The sequence below is a fragment of the Strongylocentrotus purpuratus genome, unplaced genomic scaffold (assembly GCF_000002235.5).
Source record: "Strongylocentrotus purpuratus isolate Spur 01 unplaced genomic scaffold, Spur_5.0 spur5_scaffold_20, whole genome shotgun sequence".
Taxonomy (NCBI): domain Eukaryota; kingdom Metazoa; phylum Echinodermata; class Echinoidea; order Camarodonta; family Strongylocentrotidae; genus Strongylocentrotus; species Strongylocentrotus purpuratus.
The window spans coordinates 45439508-45460582 of NW_022145606.1; the positions used below are offsets into that span (position 1 = coordinate 45439508).

The 21075-nt window shown below is 38.2% G+C and overlaps 1 protein-coding gene across 1 annotated transcript; it reads left to right on the plus strand.

Annotated features, from left to right (window-relative positions):
- Nucleotides 1-5168: 5168 nt before the first annotated feature.
- LOC593726 (zinc finger protein 708-like) lies at nucleotides 5169-19194 on the plus strand. The gene is given in 6 exon segments (XM_030993472.1): nucleotides 5169-5429; nucleotides 7519-7673; nucleotides 11885-12010; nucleotides 16761-16859; nucleotides 17284-18802; nucleotides 18804-19194. Coding segments are annotated over 5 exon segments (2193 nt in total). The 5' UTR covers nucleotides 5169-5429; nucleotides 7519-7537; the 3' UTR covers nucleotides 19117-19194.
- Nucleotides 19195-21075: the final 1881 nt, after the last annotated feature.

The window sequence follows — 21075 nt, forward strand, 5'->3', positions numbered from 1 at the left end:
ACTCATACTTTCAGATTATCTTTAATTGTACATCTAGCATTGAAGTCACTACCTTATTAGCACCATTTTCTCTCAACTGAACAATGTTACAAAGTCCCTTCAAGAAATTGTTCTATTCAATAAAGTACAGTACAAATAATGTATGCTTACATAACATGTACTATATGACTGAAAGAAGTTGGTATGTTGATAATGTTGCATATTAACAGCTGCACATTCTTAAAATTCTAACAAGAAACCAACAAGCTTGTTAGTGTTTCAATTTATTTCTCTTATAGCAGAATTTACGCTTGGTTTACTCTTGTAGACGTTTTACCCTTGGTTTTCTCTTTTAGCAGTTTTACTCTTGGTTTTTCTCTCGTAGCAGTTTTACGCTTGGTTTTCTCTTGTAGCAGTACGCTTGGGTTTTCTCTTGTACGTATATTACGTTTGATTTTTCTTGTCAATAAATAGATATCCATAGTGTTTGAGGGAGATAAAGATATCCATAGTACTATGTGAGAGAGTTATGACAAATAAAATGTTTAACGCGTCGCCCAGGTTGCAGAACGGCGTTAGTGTGCAAGCGACTTTTCGAAACTACTTTTCGAATTATTCGCATTTAAAGATTTGTTTTTTATTTGAACTGCTTTCCGTCCCCAAAATTAGTTTAAAACTTAAATCTAATAGAAATGTTATAGTAGAACGCGGCCACGAATTTGTGTTGGTTATTGAAATGTTAAAAATTTGTGTTGGTTATTGAAATGTTTAACTTATGTTTTTTATGTGCTGTTTTTCATATTGAAGATTCATTGAATGTTCACCAGTTGTTTTTGAAGACGACTTTTATTAAATTTGATGAACATCAAGTTAATGTGTTTGCTTGTTTTGTCACTGGAACAAAGGCTCAATAATTATAATAAAACGTTCCTGGAAATGAAAAAAAGAAGTGACATTGTAGAACATGACTTGTGGCCATGAGTAAAGAAGGAAGGGTGAAGGAGAGAGAGGGAGAGAGAGAGAGAGAGGCACACAAGAGTCGGAAGCGTGAGGGAGCCGGGGTGAATTGATCTACGGGGGTAGGGGGGGGGGGGGGTTAAGGGCTTACCCCCTCCCCCCAGGGAAAAAAACGTGTAAAAACACGTTAATTTAACCTTTTTTTGGAGATGGGTTCCCCCCCCCCCCCCTCGCGCTCATGGGGGGGGTTGGGGTGCGATTTTTCAAACAATGCCTCCTGTTCATCCAAGCGTGAACACATACCACACAAAAATGATACCAAATGATTTGGGATGAAACACTCTTTTATAAGATGTATAATAGATTACTGTTCATAGATGATTAAGGTGTAAACTTTTTTTTGACTCACACTGTATATAGACTGCAAACAACTCTTTTTAATTCGGGTCCCAGCTAGGTCTATCAGCTATAGGTGGAGCATTGGGACTGGGCGGGATGGAGAGGCCCCCCCCCCCCCCCTTAAAGAAAATCTCATAGAGACCAATAGAGACCATTAGAAAAATTATATTGGTTTCTGTTGGACCCATATAATTGAATCCAATAGAGACCATTCAAACCATCATAATCCAATAGAAACCAATAGCACCCAATAGAAATAGAAACCAATATGACCAATAGAAACCAATAGGACCAATAGAAAACAATAAGACCAATAGAAACCAATAGGACCGATAGGATCAATATAAACCAATATAGCCATAGAAACCAATACGACCAATAGAAACCAATGGACCGAAAGGATCAATAGGACCAATAGAAAACCAATGAGACCAATAGAACCCAATGGGACCAATAGAAACCAATATGACCAATAGAATTAAGAAACATAGAAACCATAGAAACCAACAGCTGCGCAGTTCCACAGATAAATTATTGTTTCAGATTCCCCATGGCAAAACTAAAGTAACTCTCGGGTATACCGTGCCTTGATATTGCTGCCCCCAAACTATGGAATAGCTTGCCAATAGAAATATGAAGCACTCCATCTCTCAATGTTTCCAAATCCAATTAAAAAACTTATTTGTTCAATTGAGAGATCTTATTTTGTAGAATTTAGTAAAAAGGAGCTCTACACCAGCGCAGCTAAATATATTTTGTATAAAAGCTGCGCTATATCAATTTATTATTATTATTATTATTATTATTAACAGTTAAATCTATCTCATGCATTTTCATGATTACTTTACACGTTTTCACAGAAAATGCATTTATCATAATAATATTTGTTAAGTAACGTATGACAATGCACATAATATGTGCATGGCTCAGATCAAGGGTACACTTAGATTGAACACTTGGAAATTGTTCAATTATCCAAAACCATGAGACCCAGACACAAATTAGCATTTTTATATTAGAAAGTACCATTGGTGGAAGCTCCAAACAAGTTTTCAGCTTCATTGAGTTCAAAATAAAGATTTTAGAGCAATTTTATGATGAAAAAAGGACTGTCAGCACTTTTAATGTTGCATTCAAAACATGCACTAATTGGTTACCATATTTTTTACTAATGGGATGCAAAACTTGTGATTTGTTTAAATCTTGATGTAGAATCTATGTAATAATTAACATTTCTGTTGAGTTAATTCCTATTAATATATTTTTACTTTCTTATTCCATTTACACGTGATACAATTTGTGTGATATGTAGGCCTACATAACTTTGGTGTCCTGCAAATTTCAAATCTTACTAGCTGAAGAATGGTGTATAAAATAATAATCGATTCATTTACAAGCTTGCAATGTTATAATGTTTAGTTTCACTTTATCTTTGATTTCCAACTAGATCATTTCATTCTGGGTCATGGTTTTAAAAATATTCAGATTTCTATAAATGGAAAAATATTTGGTGTCCTGCAGTTATGTACATACCATGCAACAGAATCTATACAAAAACATATTGTATTCTTTCAAAATGATAATGCAATGGTGTATATAGGTGAATGAAGAGCACTGATAACATTGGATTCCCCATTTTAACTTGTATGTGTGATTTAATCAACAATGAATGGACACCGAGTTATGTACGTGACGAGTTATGTACGCGTACACCATCAATAAGACCACCTATATTTAGTAATTTGTTATGGTAAGGTAGTAAACAATGTATAAGACATACACACGTCTGCATGATTTGGTGAGAAGAATATTACAAAATATTGCAGTTTGAGCTTTTTCATGTCATGTACATAACCAAGACACCGTTATGAAAAGACAATGAGTTATGTACGTTACTACCAATCAAAATTTGAAATAAATTATCATAAATGAATCAATTTATTTCTTTCAGCATGAATTGCACCCTTCTGCATTTTCATTTAAAAAAACATTTATTGAATTTAAGGAACAAGAAGTTATAATTTGAATGTAAAACTACTTACTTTTGGTGTCCACAGTTATGTACGATTAAGTACAGAAATCTTACATTTCAGCCCTGAAATAGTATAGTTTACAGACTATTTACACATTGCAAATTATGTTTCATTCAGGAAACACATCATTCCTTCAATTGAAGTCGTTATTAGACTAATGCAAAACCATATCTGACAATAAGGCAAAGAGAAAGCATCTAGAGAATAAGACAACTCGGTGTCCACATTTGCTTTGGTCATATTCTAATAACTAAATTGAAAAAAGTTGATATGGCAATGGTTTTAAGTTTTGTTTAAGGTATGTTTTAACATCTAATGTACTTTGTCAGAAAAAATATTAAATCATAAGAGAAATATCAGCATGAAGTGGACACCGAGTTATGTACGTAACATTTTTGATGATGTGATATTTGGCTACTGATTGCCGTCTAACGGCAATTTGTTAAGGTCTGATTTTTTAGCTATGTGTTGCATAATGCTTGCAGATTACAAAAATAATGTTGCCACAGTCTATAATTGACTTTTAAAATTCACCTCATAATTATTGTAACACTTTTGTGCCCTTGATCAGAGCCATGCGTGATTTTTATTTTCTTTCGGCAATTAATGATCAATAGATTATTTGTCTGTTCATGTTACAATAATACGTTTGAGATAGATATATTGATTATAACCAAGAAACATCATGTATGTTTATTATATAGAGTAGTACAATCCTTTAGTTAAATCAGGGATGTGTCACTTATACCTCCCTGGTTAAATAAAGGATATTCTTAAACTCACTTCAAGTGATCTTTCGGTAATGGAGTTAATGCAGTTGAGATTAGAATAACCCTTTTTAGGTGGATTGGTGGACAGTTGCTAAAATCGATTGATTTGCCAATTTGCCAATTGATTTACCAATAGAAACCAATGGACTATTGAACCATTAAAACCCGATAGGCCTATTGGTTTCAATAGGGAATTCAGAATATGCGACTATTAGAAACCCATAGAAAGATCTCTAATGGACCAACAGGAACCCGGCTATAAAAAATATCTAATTGACCAACAGAAACCCATAATTATGTTGGTCCATGCAATAGAAGTTTTATTCTGTTAATGGTCCATCAGCATTTTTGTCTGTGGGTTGGTGTTGGTCCAATAGATATTTTCTATTGGTTTCTGTGGGTCCAATATTTCACTTTCCCTATTGAAACCAATAGACACTGCAATTATAGCTCTAATGGTTTCTGATGGTCCAATAGGCCATCGGATCCTATTGGGATTTCGACCTGGGCAGTAAAAAAAAAATTTAAAAATCGCTCAAATCGAAAATGCATATTCGGATGCATAATGTGACGGAATAGGGGGGGGGGGGAGGGTGGTTCATGGTTAATAACAACAACGATGGTAAGAAAATATAAGAGGAATTAAATAGATATATAGGAGAAAGGGGCCGTAAGAATATGCATGCACGTGCATGAGAGAAAGGGGGTGCATTCATCACTTTAATTGCCACCAAAATCATGCATTCTCAACACAGTACATAGTCTTTAATTATTAAGAGCGCTAGATTCTCTTCCTCTAACAACTGGATGGTGTTGTTAAGAGATAAAGACCTGCTGGATCACACAACAAACGATAATTAAATGGCTGACCTATGACCTGAACCCTGGGCTCTCGAAGTAAACATCATGCATGCCACGCGCGCGACGGGCAGACTACTGCTAATCTCAACACGGCCACACCGTTCATCATCATCGCTTCAAATAGCCCATTATTTCTTCAGTTCATTCAGGTGAGTTAACTCGAAGATCTGAATTCTGTAACTGTAAGCATGATTTAATCCTAAGATTCGTACCATGCAGACTTGTACAACTAAATTATCTAAAAATCTGCACGACATCTAGACTCTAGCGCTGCAAACGTGCTAATAATTGGCACACACGAATAGTCAATACATAGGTCTACACAAAACACAGATGCACGCAAAAACAATGAACACGATGTGGCTGATCGGCAAGTTTGACAGAGTCTAGACTTACAATGACAATGTTTAAATTATTCTTTTTAACATCGGTAAGTTAAAAAGTTGTATTTTACTGTTATTTAGGTGTCACTAAAGAGCATAATGCCTATTTTTAGTGAAATTAGTTGAGTTTTGTACAGTGGTGTTTGAAATTAATGTTGAGAATCTTTTAATACACAGCCAGGATAGTAATGCAGCTTTGTGTGCACGACATATAGGTCTACTGCACACTAGGCCTACAGCAAAGCATAGAGTCATATTAACGGTAACCCGACACATGCTCCGGCGACGATTACTCTGGTGACAAATGCTCCGCAAAAAGCGACAATTGCTCCGCGACAAGCGGCGACAGGTGCTCCGCCGACATCCCGCCGACAGTTGCTCAGCTCCGCCTACAATTACTTGCTCCGCCGACAATTTGCTCCGCCGACAATATTTCTTTCATGGGTTATTTTTTGTTTTTGTTTTATTGTTGTTATTCAGGGACGTAGCCAGCATTTTGAGAAGGGAGATGCATTTTCCCCGATCAGTAGACACTGATGGAAGAAAAAGAAGTGATAAACCTTTGCGAAAGACGCAATCCTTTTTTTTTTGGGGGGGGGGGGGGGGACCAGGTGCAGAAGCTTTTAAGTAATAGATAAACTTTTCACAATAATGAGTATCTAACGGAGTTTTCTTGCTGCGGGACGTGTCGGGCACATTTATAGTTAAGGCGATGTCAATTTCATTTTTAGCGAGCGGGCGGTTTTAAGCTTATTTTATATTGAATAGCATCTACTTGCCTTCGACTAAGGCTGCGACGGGCAGGCGCGGATCCAGGATTTCTTAGGGGAGGGGGCCCAACTTCCTTCATTTTTGTTTGCTCCCGAAAATCGCGCCGCCCGAAAAGTCGCTCAGTGGGGGGGGGGGGGGGGGGGGGGTAGTGAGCACAATTTTTTTTTTTTTTTTTTTTGCTCCCGAAAATTTGAAAATCGCGCCGACCGAAAAGTCGCTCAGTGGGGGGGGGGGGGGGGGGGGGGGGGGGGCGGGGAGTAGTGAGCACATTTTTTATTTTTTTTGGTCCTCGAAAATTTTTCAATTTGCACCCCCCCCCCCCCCCCCCCTTGAGCGCCAGGGGAGGGGGGGGGCCCAACCCAAAAAAAGGTAAAAATCACGTGATTTTACATGATTTTTTTCTCAAGGGGGGGGGGCACGGGCCCCCCCCCCCCTGGATCCGCCACTGGCGACGGGTAGTCGAATGCTCAAGTACCCGCACGGTTGACAACTACTCGGGTACGATTTCTGGTACCCGAATATTCGGCCGCATAAAAAATAAAATGTCCAGGCCCACGCTTACCCGTGCCAGGGAGAGCAGCGGCCGCTGGCATGGTACCGTCGGTAAAAATGTTTCCCAACTCGAGCACCGTCAAACTCACCTTTCAGAAACTGGGACCAAATGTCCGGATTTCTGTTTGGACTCTGAGGACAATGGATTATTCTGCCATCTTTGGTTTTTGAAACAGCATTGTTTACTCTTATTATTCTTATTAAATCGGCGCCTTCAACTGCAACTCAAAGTAAAATTGCATGCGTTTTCGGCGAGGGACCTGGGAAACTGCCGAGTGGTATGGTAGTGGCAAAAAAATAAAAAAAATAAAAAAATAAAAAAATAAAAAAATTCAAAAAAATTCAAAAAAATTATAAAAAAACATGGCGTCCGAATATTCGAGTATTCGCTTGTGAGCCTGGGAGTGTACTCGGGTACCTCATTACACTGTTGTGCACAGCCCTTCTTCGTCTGACTTACCGGTACAAATGAAGGTCAGAAATCTACAGAATTTACATTTTTGGATATCATTATTGAAGGAAAAATTGTTATCTAAAGATCATAATGGTGAGAGCAACCAGTGGCATGAATGACCTGCCATATAGTTAGTCTTTGTGAAACACTCCCCTGGGTCCTGTTTCACAAAGCCTTTTTTCAATGACAAATGACTAAAATCAGTGACAAATCTGCTGATAACCAATCAGAAGCGAGGATTTCAGTAGCTTATAACAAAAATTGTCATTTGTCACCGATGACAAGTTCTGTGAAACACCCCCCTGGTCTAACTCAAAAGACTGTTATTAGACTTCTTTTCTGCCTTTTCCTTCCCACAGGTAACACCCTATTGTCATCATGCCTCTCCCAGCAACTGATGATTATTCAGCCGTCCAGGCTTACTTAACAGCCAAGGAATGGGCAGAGACGAGTGACTATGAGAAACTTCGTCTCAAGAACATCAAAGAAAATTATGAGATGATGCTTGAAGTTGGTATGTAGTCATCCATCGGAAACAAGATCACAGGGATCTGAAGTCTCATCGGCCAATATTCTAGTAATTCCTTTTTTGTTGTTGATTTGATTTGATTTGAATCGATATGGTTTGATTAAACCCTGATCCCGGGTCTAACATTACATTTAAATTAGGAAAACAAAGGCATCAGACTAACCTCTATTGTTAAACCCGATTTGAAACAAAAGCTTAAACCTAGCCTTGGGTTTAAATTTTAGAAGAATACATTACATCAGGCCTTTGAGTTTTGCATGCAGTGGGATTTGTTTTTAGTGAATATAGATGGGCCCCATGTACTACCGGTGCCAGGTAAAAATGTCAGAGGAAAAAATGTCAGAGGTAAAAATGTCAGAGGAAAAAATGTCAGAGGTAAAAATGTCAGAGGAAAAAATGTCAGAGGAAAAAATGTCAGAGGTAAAAATGTCAGAGGAAAAAATGTCAGAGGTAAAAATGTCAGAGGAAAAAATGTCAGAGGAAAAAATGTCAGAGGAAAAAATGTCAGAGGTAAAAATGTCAGAGGTAAAGATGTCAGAGGAAAAAATGTCAGACGTAAAAATGTCAGAGGTAAAAATGTCAGAGGAAAAAATGTCTGAGGTAAAAATGTCAGAGGAAAAAATGTCAGAGGTAAAAATGTCAGAGGTACACCAAAACAAAATGAGTGCCGTCATCATGTCTCAGCACTTTTATTACACTGAATGTCGAGACGTACTGCTACTGCATGGGCTAGTCTATTATATTCCTTTCTTCCATAATGTAAATTTTATAAATGGCTGTGTGTTGTATTTCGTACATTTCCTGAGGATAATACAATGTGGAAAATAGATTTTGAAATTTATTTTGTTGTGTGATCAGGCTTGCATATATGTATGAATGTCTAACATTTGTTGATATTTTGAATCGGTTGATGTGTTAATGTTTGTGAAACGGACCGGTTTGGCCGGTGCCAGCCTGCACCTATCCGCGTGTAACGTTCCAGAGACGAACAAAGTCCAAACGAAGAAATGAAAGTTCTCGACAAAAGTCAAGTGTTAAAGTGAGTAGTGCATTTAGTACAAATAGTTACATATAATCACGAGGAATCACGAAAAGTTACATATAAGGGTTGGGCGCCCCGAACTCTGCTAAAGCTTTAGCACCTCATGGCGGCAAAAGAAGTGGAGTAAAAATAAGAAAATCAAGAAGTCGCTCCGAAAAGTAAAAACTCGCTCCGAAAACTAAAAACCCGCTCCATAAAGTAAAAGACCGTCTCGATTCAGAAGCTCATCCCATTTTTAAACTCTCCGACAATTATAAATAACGATGTAATTTAAACCGAACCTCTGCAAAGCGCGCGCTTCTCTGGAATGTGATGGTGCGGTTGGCATTTAAAGATAAAGTTGAGTTCTGGTCTTGCGATTGCATTGTGAAAGAAACGGTGTGGAAGCAATCAGAAAAGGTTGATCATCTAGCATAAACATCTAAGTATTGGTATGTAGTGCAAGGTTTTGGAGTCATCAAAATGATAAAATCGTTGGCCCTTTCTTGGTAAAGTAACAAGCACTGTACACAGAGATATTGATATGGGACTACACAAACATATGGCATACAAATCGGGCCTCATTTTAAAGCTGTTACTTGTCATATCTGGGATATGAAGTCATTTGAAATAGATTTTCAGGGAATAACTTTTTTCTTTGATGTTAATTCTTCCACACTTGCATAATAAGAATGATAACAAATGCTCACACATTATTGTTCACCTTTCCCCAGAACTCAACCTTCTCTTTAATTGATGTAACATCGGCGGCTTTCTGCTTTGTATCGGAGTAACAAAGCTGCTTATTGATTTTCTCCCAGACTCTTTAATACCGCAATAGTAATCGACAATATTTTATTGCAACGCGCGCACTTCGGGAATGTGATGGTGCGGTTAGCATTGATAACATGGCTTTCTGCTTTGTTTCAGAGTATCAAAATACCAAGCCCACAAGAAAGTGGAATTGTCGGAAATATGCATTTATTGGAATTACATATAATAGTAGTCATTGCCACGCAGTTAAAAACATGGCCAAACTTCTCGATTTTAGAAATCTTTTTCCCCAGAAGTTTGCTCAGTGTACCAGTACCATGTGCTTTTACAAAAGCATAATATACCGGTATATAAATATTGAATAAGGTAGACTAATGGGACATGCATGGTTGCTACTCCGAGTTTCACGCCTTGCAAGCGATCATCAGACAAGAAAGCATTCTTACATGATTCCTCTGCAACCTTGGTAAATACGCTCAAAATAAGACTTAACTAATACAATACCTGAATACAATATAATAAGAATTACTCATGAGTAATTCTAATTGTATTTTATTAGTTAACTCTTAAGCTGCCACCCATACAATGCACCCAGTGCCACAGTGCTAATCCCTATTGTGCCAGCCACAAATCTCCTGTGTGCCAAGTTAATTTTAAGGTTGGTTCAAGTGCATGTGAATTAAATCTTTACAAAAAAACAAATCGCTAAATTACTCGAGAAAATCCAATCTGACTGTTGTATACAAAGACGCGTAATCCAAAGCCGATAATCTGATGCACGCGATGGTACTTTCAATAGCGCTGCAAAAGCACTCGGAACGGTGCAATGGGCATGAACAATGACTGTTATTACATATGCGCCCTTGCGTGCACAAAGCAGAGTAGCGGTGGCTCGCTAGCATGAACGTGGCATATCGAATGCCACGTTCATGCTAGCGAGCCACCGCTACTCTGCTTTGTGCACAGAGCAATATAACAATAGCGCGCTAGCAGTCTCATGGCAGGATATGAGTTAAGTCTTATTTTAGGGGTATTTGTACCAAGGTTGTAGGATAATCATGTTTAAGAATGCTATCAATTGCCTGATGATTGCTTGCAAGGCGCGAAACTCGGAGTAGAAACCATGTCCCATTAGTCTGCCTGCTCTGCCTCGGCATTGACCACTGTTCGGAAGGATTTATTAGCAAAGCATTATATAAGAGGAAGGGGGAGAGCAGCCGGGTCACCGTGCCCCAGAAGAAAAATACCCTCCCCCCTCGTCTTCCTTCAGCAATAATCGGGCAAAAAGTCACCATTGGGGGCCGAAAGGTAAATAAATTTAAATGGGAAAGTGGAAAATAAAGCAGCGGTGAAATAACAACTGCAGAATATCCATCGCTGTTCTTTTTCGATAAGCCTAATAACCCGGGTGTAACCATAACAAACTTGCCACATGATTTTGTTTTTAATTTATACCTCTTACATTTATACCTCTGACATTTTTTCCTCTGACATTTTTTCCTCTGACATTTTTTCCTCTGACATTTTTACCTCTGACATTTTTACCTCTGACATTTTCACCTCTGACATTTTCACCTCTGACATTTTTACCTCTGACATTTTTACCTCTGACATTTTTACCTCTGACATTTTTACCTCTGACATTTTTACCTCTGACATTTTTACCTCTGACATTTTTTCCTCTGACATTTTTACCTCTGACATTTTTACCTCTGACATTTTTCCTCTGACATTTTTACCTCTGACATTTTTACCTCTGACATTTTTACCTCTGACATTTTTTCCTCTGACATTTTTACACCGAGCCTTACTACCATGTAGACTCTTCGTCTGAGAATACTTTATCTAGACTACAGCTGACTCAATTGTTATGAGCTCTGCAGTAATTCTAGATATACACCTAACAAAGTTGAACTTAACAAGTTTATCATTAATAATTAATCAATATTAATTTGAAAGCTCATTCAAATATACTTCAATTCATGAATGCTCCAAGATACTTTATTTCATATTTCTTTTATAAAATAAATATTGATTTAAACTTTACATCAAATCATCTTGATGATGAGAGAACATTTAAAGATATATCAAAGTTCAAACTTAGATTTCTTAGAATATTGAACCCTTTGCGGCTTTTTTTCTAGAATAGCTAAATTGTAAATGGTGATTGAAAGTCATAATACTTGTTTCCATAATTATCAGTCTAAATTTTTGCTCTTGCTTTGTTTTATTGTGTATTGTACTTTTTACTATTTATCCAGTTGCCCATTGTTTCACAATGTAATTTAATTGTATTATGTAATACAGGGCTCTCTTGCAAAGCAATTTTATGTACTAATGAGGCTAACGTGTATAAAAAAAGAAAAGAATACATAATAAATAGGATGTCTTTTATATGCAGGACTACAGGTCGACAGTCCCCCGGATTTCATGCGACCTCGTCGTGGAAGAAAGAAACAGATCGTTGAGGAGAGTGATAGCGAGGATGAGGAGTGCAAGCAGAAGAAGGCCAAGAAAAAGTCAATAGGTTGGTCTAGGTTTATCTGTCTAAATATTAACACTGTAGCAAACACATTTTAAATAGAGTGAAATTGCTTTGCAATAAAACTAATTGATTGACATAGAAATTCTTTATCAAATTATGTATAATGTACATTCAGCAGCACATATAAATCAAAAGTAAAAGGGGGGAAATCCGCTGATTCTCAATACTCAATATCAATATGTAAATTTTCATAGCACATTATATGTATAGGCTAGTGATAAAGAACCTAGTGGTAAATTAGCCTTATGCTTAGCATTTTATCCAATAAAGTATACTACTACTACTACTAGATACTCTAGGTGCTGTTTTCTTTTTAAACCAAAGCCCAAATAGACCATTATGCAATATTATGTTAACAGGTTTATCATTGATAATAAACTAATATATCAATTCATAAATGATCTAGGGTACTTACATTTTTATTTGTATTATAAAAACTATTTATGGTATTTGTAATGATAAACGATGAAGTGCAGCAGTGGTCTCGTAACGTGGAGGTCCCAGGTTCGAAACTAAGTCAACAGGCTCATGCCCTTTGGTACTTAAAGATAATATGTCACTTTTGCAGCCAACATCAAATTCTGTAGGATTTTACAGGAATTATATGAATATGTCATGTACGTGTATATCCTATCTGTGAAATTTAAACGTTAGCAGTGTCTTAGCATTCAAATAATGCAAGAAAACCTGTTTACTTTCTAGACTCCACTTTCAGACACTATTGAGTGACTGACCGACATGTTTTTTCTTTGGAATAACATGTACATAAAATGAGCTGTAACACTAACAGGTACATGAGCATTTGTCTACATCAATAGCCCACTACTTGTATTGCCAAAATTAAACTGATTGAATCTTTGTGCAACACAAAACGTACGACCATTCTGTACGAGAGTTTGAAAATCAGACTATTACGTACATGTAGGTAATTGCAATCACTTACGTGTATGTAGATATGACAACTAATGGTCGTTATTTTCTCACAAAAAGACATTATCTAGCCCTTTCGTTTTGAGGGAAGTTCGCAAAAAGTATTGTCTTTCAAATGCTGTTGGAATTTAAAATTTTTGATTTGTTTGGCCTGCAAATGGGACATAGTACCTTTAACTCTTAAGCTGCCACCCATACAATGCACCCAGTGCCACAGTGCTAATCTCCTGTGTGCCAAGTTAATTTTAAGGTTGGTTCAAGTGCGTGTTATTTAAATCTTTACAAAAAACAAATCGCTGAATTACTCGAGATAATCCAATCTGACTGTTGTATACAAAGACGCGTAATCCAAAGCCGATAATCTGATGCACGCGATGGTACTTTCAATAGCGCTGCAAAAGCACTCAGCACGGTGCAATGGGCATGAATAATAACTGTTATTACATATGCGCGCTAGCGTGAACGAAGCAGCGTAGCGGTGGCTCGCTCGCATGCACATGGCACTATAACAATAGCGCGCTAGCAGTCTCATGGCAGGATAAGAGTTAAAGGTGAAATTCAAAGAAAATCCCAAATATGTCAACTAATGTATCACTAGAAACTGGTAAGCTAACAGATGGCCATTGTACACGTTTTAGGTCTACTGCATATCGGGTGATTTATAAAAATACAAATACAACCACCTCCATAGCAGCTGGGATATACGAGAGATTTCGCCGGAAAAATAACGATGTTTTAATGACGTCACTATATGGACCAATACTGCCCAAGCAGACGACATCCCATAAAGAATGAACAAAATTGCAAAGCTATTATTTGTCAAATTATAATGAGTTTAGTGTATATAAATGTAAAGGCATGTCAAACCATTCAAAAGGGGATATGACCCGATTCTGATAACTAAAATCTTTTGCTTGTAAATACACAGGATAGGGGTTATACAATCAAAGAAACCAGACTTTCAAATTGAAAACCCCCCGAAATGATATTAAGGACGGCATTTGTTCCCTCTTGAAACGCTGAGCATACCGCGGTGTGTGCAGCTGAATATACAATGGCGTCATATTTTGTTTACAAGCGACAGATTCCTTTATTTTTGTATCGCTGCATTTGTCATCAAAATAAAACCATGCGCGGGTAGTGAGGCAATAGATTATACATTTAGCCTGACGGTAGTGAAGTAAGAGAAAGAACTCGAGATAAGATGAAAACACAGGCACTGAAAATGTGTGAGATGTCATGGGACATCGTCTGCTTGTGCAGATCATGTCCATACTGTGATCTCACACATCTCAGCTCTTCAGGTGCTATGCCGGGGCTGTATTTAAGCGTTTTGTAAATTATAATAATCATTACTTCGAATGTATCCAAGCATTGAATTTTGATAACCTTGTCGAATCAAAGTTTCAACTTTGCAATAACGAAATAAAGTTAGTTTTTAAAATCAATGAATATCTACTTTAAAGGGATCGTTTAACAATGTTAAATCTGAGATACACGGTCCTACATGTTGATATGGTGTAATATTGAAGCCCTAACAAAATCGCGCTTCAAAATGATCAAGAAGTGCCTCAAAAAATGTAAAAATCTTTGAGTGACCGGTTTGACCAATAACTTGTTTCCCCCAATATAATGTAGTGTTATGAAAACCGTTCGGCGAACGGTTTTCAAAATTTGTAATTCCAAAAGTTGTAAAAGTCATGGAGTTCCTGACTGACCTAAAGGTTTATAATTATCATTGCAGCATGAGCTAAATCACGGATTATTTCTAAAGGATCTAAGACAAAGTTACCGGATCCCTTTAAGGCATTGCAGAGGCGACGAAGCGACTTCCAAAGTGGGGTGGGGCACCAACAAAATGGCACTTTCTGGAAAAAAAGGGCACCTTCAAAGGGAAATCTCAAAGCGAAAATATACAATTTTTAGACATTGGTATATACCCCTATATTGTGATTACATTATCAGGGATAATTTCAATATTTGTTTCTCTTTAAACATCATACAAGATATTGCTTAAGCATCATACATTGCAGTTGGGTGTTATGGTCTGAAAATTCATTTGCGAGCGAGCAAAGCGAGCAATGAAATTCTTTAAGATATGTGAGGTCGCAGTGAGAAAAATTAAATCTTATAAACAGGAAAAACCCAATCCTGATTGGGTTATAAATTATAAGCACATTCTCATAACGAAAGAATGAAAAGACCTTTGATAAGTTACATGATTATAACATCTGTAAATATGAGCGAGCGAGCTTTAGGGAAATTGCTCTTAGTCACTTGAAATTAGGGGCACGTTTAATGATGAGAGGAAAAGGGGACACTTATCGGAAGGGTTAAGACACTTATCAAAGGTGGAAACAGGAAGGGGCATTTTAAAAAATTAATAGGGGCACTTGTCAAAGTAAAAGGGGCACTTTTGAGGTACTTGAAAAAGTAGGGGAGGCACTGTGCCCCCCTGCGCCCCCATGGGTGGGCCATAATGGATCTGGATAGAGTGGCCGGGTGGGCCATAATGGATCTGGACAGAGGGGGCCGGGTGGGCCATAATGGATCTGGACAGAGGAGGCCGGGTGGGCCATAATGGATTTGGATAGAGGGGGCCGGGTGGGCCATAATGGATCTGGATAGAGGGAGCCGCGTGGGCCATAATGGATCTGGACAGAGGGGGCTGCTTGGGCCATAATGGATCTGGATACAGGGGGCCGGGTGGGCCATAATGGTTCTGGATAGAGGGAGCCGTGTGGGCCATAATAGATCTGGATAGAGGGGGCCTGGTGGGCCATAATGGATCTGGATAGAGGGGGCCGGGTGGGCCATAATGGATCTGGATAGAGGGGGCCGGGTGGGCCATAATGGATCTGGATAGAGGGGGCTGGGTGGGCTATAATGGATCTGGATAGAGGAGGCCGGGTGGGCCATAATGGATCTGGATAGAGGGGGCCGGGTGGGCCATAATGGATCTGGATAGAGGGGGCCGGGTGGGCCATAATGGATCTGGATAGAGGGGGATTGGTGGGCCATAATGGATCTGGATAGAGGGGGCCTGGTGGGCCATAATGGATCTAGATAGAGGGGGCCGGGTGGGCAATAATGGATCTGGATAGAGGGGGCCGGGTGGGCCATAATGGATCTAGATAGAGGGGGCCAGGTGGGCCTTAAAGGATATGCTAGAGAGGGATTGGTGGGCCGTAATGGATCTGGATAGAGGGGGCCTGGTGGGCCATAATGGATCTAGATAGAGGGGGCCGGGTGGGCAATAATGGATCTGGATAGAGGGGGCCGGGTGGGCCATAATGGATCTAGATAGAGGGGGCCGGGTGGGCCTTAAAGGATCTGGACAGAGAGGGATTGGTGGGGGCCGGGCGGGCCTTAAAGGATCTGGATAGAGAGGGATTGGTGGGCCATAATGGATCTGGATAGAGGGGGCCGGGTGAGCCATAATGGATCTGGATAGACAATAACTGTTTCTTGCAACATGTATTACTAGTTACAACTTCCCCAACCAAAGCACTGAAGGTATTAACTGAAATAGCATTAACAGATAAACTAAAGGGAACAACTGAAAAAAAATTGACATATAGTAGTCTGGTCGTTGTCAGCCTATCCCACAATAATTGAAGTGTATAATATTTGTTTGTATTGCGAGTCAAGAGGGATGACAGACAAAATGATATGTGAAGTTATAGGACAGATCGATTCATGTTAACAACAACAAAATAAACTATAAGATGAAAGTCTAAATTATTTTGAAAAGGATATATTGGGAATAAACTAAATCAATTTGTGCATATTTTTGTTTCAGACAGGAGAAAGGAGAAACCCCAACCATCCCCAAGACAATCTAGATACCCAAAGAGAGCAGTGAGCCGCAAGTCTTACAAAGAAGAACATGTTCCTGATGGTTAGCTTACAGCTCTGTAACAAATTTGTATTCTAATGAACCATGTAACATCAAATCATATACCAATCCCTTTTTGGTTTTGTTGAATTCAAAGAATGTTTTGCCTTTTGATATGTTTCATGTAATCAGTTAACATAATATAATTATGATACCTTTGAGACGTTGACAATATTCAAGCACAGTCATTGATTATAGAACATTGATACACGCTTGTCATAAGCTATGTTATATTGTGATCTAAGATATTTTAAACGAAAGAGTTTATAAAAATATGTTATAGTTTTCTTGTTGTTGTTTTCAACCTCATTCAAAACAAATTGTATTCAATCCAAACACATGTATCAACTACATAACTTTGAATCTGATGAAGATGACTTCATTAAAATAATTATAACAATATGAACCTTTTTGTCATTCTCAATAGATTCTGAACTCTATAGATGTGGGGACTGTGGAACACTCTATGCCATTCCGCTTCTTTTAGCGAAGCATCTCAAGTACAAACATGGACACTATGGTATTGTCCCAAAGGCAGATGCATCAAAGGAAGACATTCTACAGTTCATCAAAGGAGAAATCAGATGTAGTAAAACAAGAATTATGCAAAACGGGAAAAAAACATATGTCTGTGATCAATGTGGTATGGCATTTAATCAAGCCGGTAATCTCACAACACATAAACGCATCCATACAGGTGAGAAGCCCTATGTATGTGATCAATGTGGTAAGGCATTCAATCAAATAAGTAATCTCACATCACATAAACTCATCCATACAGGTGAGAAACCCTATGTATGTGATCAATGTGGTAAGGGTTTTAATCAAGAAGCACATCTCACAAGACATGAACGCATCCATACAGGTGAGAAGCCCTATGTATGTGATCAATGTGGTAAGGCATTTAATCAAGCCGGTGGTCTCACAACACATAAACGCATCCATACAGGTGAGAAACCCTATGTATGTGATCAATGCGGTAAGGCATTTAATCATGAATCTAGTCTCACAACACATAGACGCATCCATACAGGTGAGAAGCCCCATGTATGTGATCAATGTGGTAAGGCATTTAATCAAGCTGGTGATCTCACAAAACATAAACGCATCCATACAGATGAGAGGCCCTATGCATGTGATCAATGTGGTAAGGCATTTAATCAAGCTGGCTATCTCACAACACATAAACGGATCCATACAGGTGAGAAGCCCTTTGCATGTGATCAATGTGATAAGGCATTTAGTCAAGAACCTCATCTCACAATACATAAACGCATCCATACAGGTGAGAAGCCCTATGTATGTTATCAATGTGGCAAGGCATTTAATCAAATAAGTAATCTCACAAAACATAAACACATCCATACAGGTGAGAAGCCCTATGAATGTGATCAGTGTGGTAAGGCATGTAATCGAGCTAGTGCTCTCAAGAAACATAAGCGCATTCATACAGGTGAGAAGCCCTATGTATGTGATCAATGTGGTAAGGCATTTAATCAAAAACATGTTCTCACAACACATAAATTAATCCATACAGGTGAGAAGCCCCATGTATGTAATCAATGTGACAAGGCATTTGGTCAAAAAAGTAACCTCACAAAGCATAAACGCAACCATACAGGTGAGAAGCCCTATGTATGTGATCAATGTGGTAAGAGTTTTAATCAAGAAGCACATCTCACAAGACATAAACACATCCATACAGGTGAGAAGCCCTATGTATGTGATCAATGTGGTAAGGCATTTGATCAAAAAAGTAACCTCACAAAACATAAACGAATCCATACAGGTGAGAAGCCTTATGTATGTGATCAATGTGGCAAGGCATTTAATCGAGCTGGCTATCTAACAAAACATAAACACATCCACACAGGTGAGAAGCCCTATGTATGTGATCAATGTGGTAAGGCATTTAATCAAGCCGGTAATCTCACAACACATAAACGCATCCATACAGGTGAGAAGCCCCATGTATGTGATCAATGTGGTAAGTCATTTAATCAAGCTGGTGATCTCACAAAACATAAACGCATCCATACAGATGAGAGGCCCTATGCATGTGATCAATGTGGTAAGGCATTTATTCAAGCTGGCTATCTCACAACACATAAACGGATCCATACAGGTGAGAAGCCCTTTGCATGTGATCAATGTGATAAGGCATTTAGTCAAGAACCTCATCTCACAACACATAAACGCATCCATACAGGTGAGAAGCCCTATGTATGTTATCAATGTGGCAAGGCATTTAATCAAATAAGTAATCTCACAAAACATAAACACATACATACAGGTGAGAAGTCCTATAAATGTGATCAGTGTGGTAAGGCATGTAATCGTGCTAGTGCTCTCAAGAAACATAAGCACATTCATACAGGTGAGAAGCCAAATGTATGGGATCAATGTGGTAAGGCATTTAATCAAAAACATGTTCTCACAACACATAAACGAATCCATACAGGTGAGAAGCCCCATGTATGTAATCAATGTGACAAGGCATTTGATCAAAAAATTAACCTCACAAAGCATAAACGCAACCATACAGGTGAGAAGCCCTATGTATGTGATCAATGCGGTAAAGCATTTAATCAAAAACATGTTCTCACAACACATAAACGAATCCATACAGGTGAGAAGCCCTATGTGTGTGATCAATGTGGTAAGGGTTTTAATCAAGAAGCACATCTCGCAAGACATAAACACATCCATACAGGTGAGAAGCCCTATGTATGTGATCAATGTGGTAAGGCATTTGATCAAAAAAGTAACCTCACAAAACATAAACACGTCCACACAGTTGAGAAGCCCTATGTATGTGATCAATGTGGTAAGGCATTTAATCAAGCCGGTAATCTCACAACACATAAACGCATCCATACAGGTGAGAACCCCTATGTATGTGATCAATGTGGTAAGGCATTTAATCAAAAACATGTTCTCACAAGACATAAACGCATCCATACAGGTGAGAAGCCCTATGTATGTGATCAATGTGGAAAGGCATTTGCTCAAAAAAGTAATCTCACAACACATAAACGCATCCATACAGGTGAGAACCCCTATGTATGTGATCAATGTGGTAAGGCATTTAATCAAACTGGTGATCTCACAAAACATGAACGCATCCATACAGGTGAGAAGCCCTATGTATGTGATCAATGTGGTAGGGCATTTAATCAAGCTGGCTATCTCGCAAAACATAAACGCATCCATACAGGTGAGAAGCCCCATGTTTGTTATCAATGTGGTAAGGCATTCAATCAAATAAATAATCTCACAAGACATAAACGGATCCATACAGGTTAGAAACCCTATGTTTGTCATCAGTGTGGTAAGGCATTTAATCAAGCTAGTGATCTCAAGAAACATAAGTGCATTCATACAGGTGAGAAGCCCTATGTATGTGGTAGGGCATGTAATCAAGCTAGTGATCTCAAGAAGTATTAACGAATCCATGCAGGTGAGAAGCCACTTAGTTTTCTCTTGTATCAGTTTTATGCTTGTTTTTCTCTTGTATCAGTTTTATGCTTGTTTTTCTCTTGTAGCAGTTGTATGCTTTTTTTCTCTCTTGTATCAGTTTTATGCTTGGTTTTCTCTTGTAGACGTTTGACGCTTGATTTCTCTTATAGCAGTTTTACGCTTGTTTTTCTCTTGTAGCAGTTTTATGCTTGTTTTTCTCTTGTAGCAGTTGTATGTTTTTTTTGCTCTTGTAGACGTTTGACGCTTGATCTCCTCTTGTAGCGTTTTTACGTTTGGGTTTTTATCGTTGAGCAGTTTTAAGTTTTTTTTTTTTTTGTAGTAGTTTAACGATTTTATATTTTCTTGTAGCAGTTTTACGTTTGGTTTTCTCTTGTAGCAGTTTTTCTGTTTTTTAGGTGTGTAGATCCAGCTATAACGGAAATTGATCAGTTTTTCATGATTGCTGTTCAATCAAATGAGAATTAAGAAGAATAATTTCTATGTACATGTACATCTGCAAGTAACTATTAATCGACCTTTATTACTTGAGATGAATATAGTCTTTAAACCCTCCGAATATATAGGACAGTATTGCTTACGTATTGCAATACTATGCTACTGATTCAAACTGAATATTTTGAGGCTACAGTCAATCAGTCTCATAGCGTATTGATGGAGATAGTTTTGACATGCTAGTTCAAAGGTCAATTCATGGAGCTACAAATAGTTACCTCCCACATACAATTTCCATGGTCAGGAA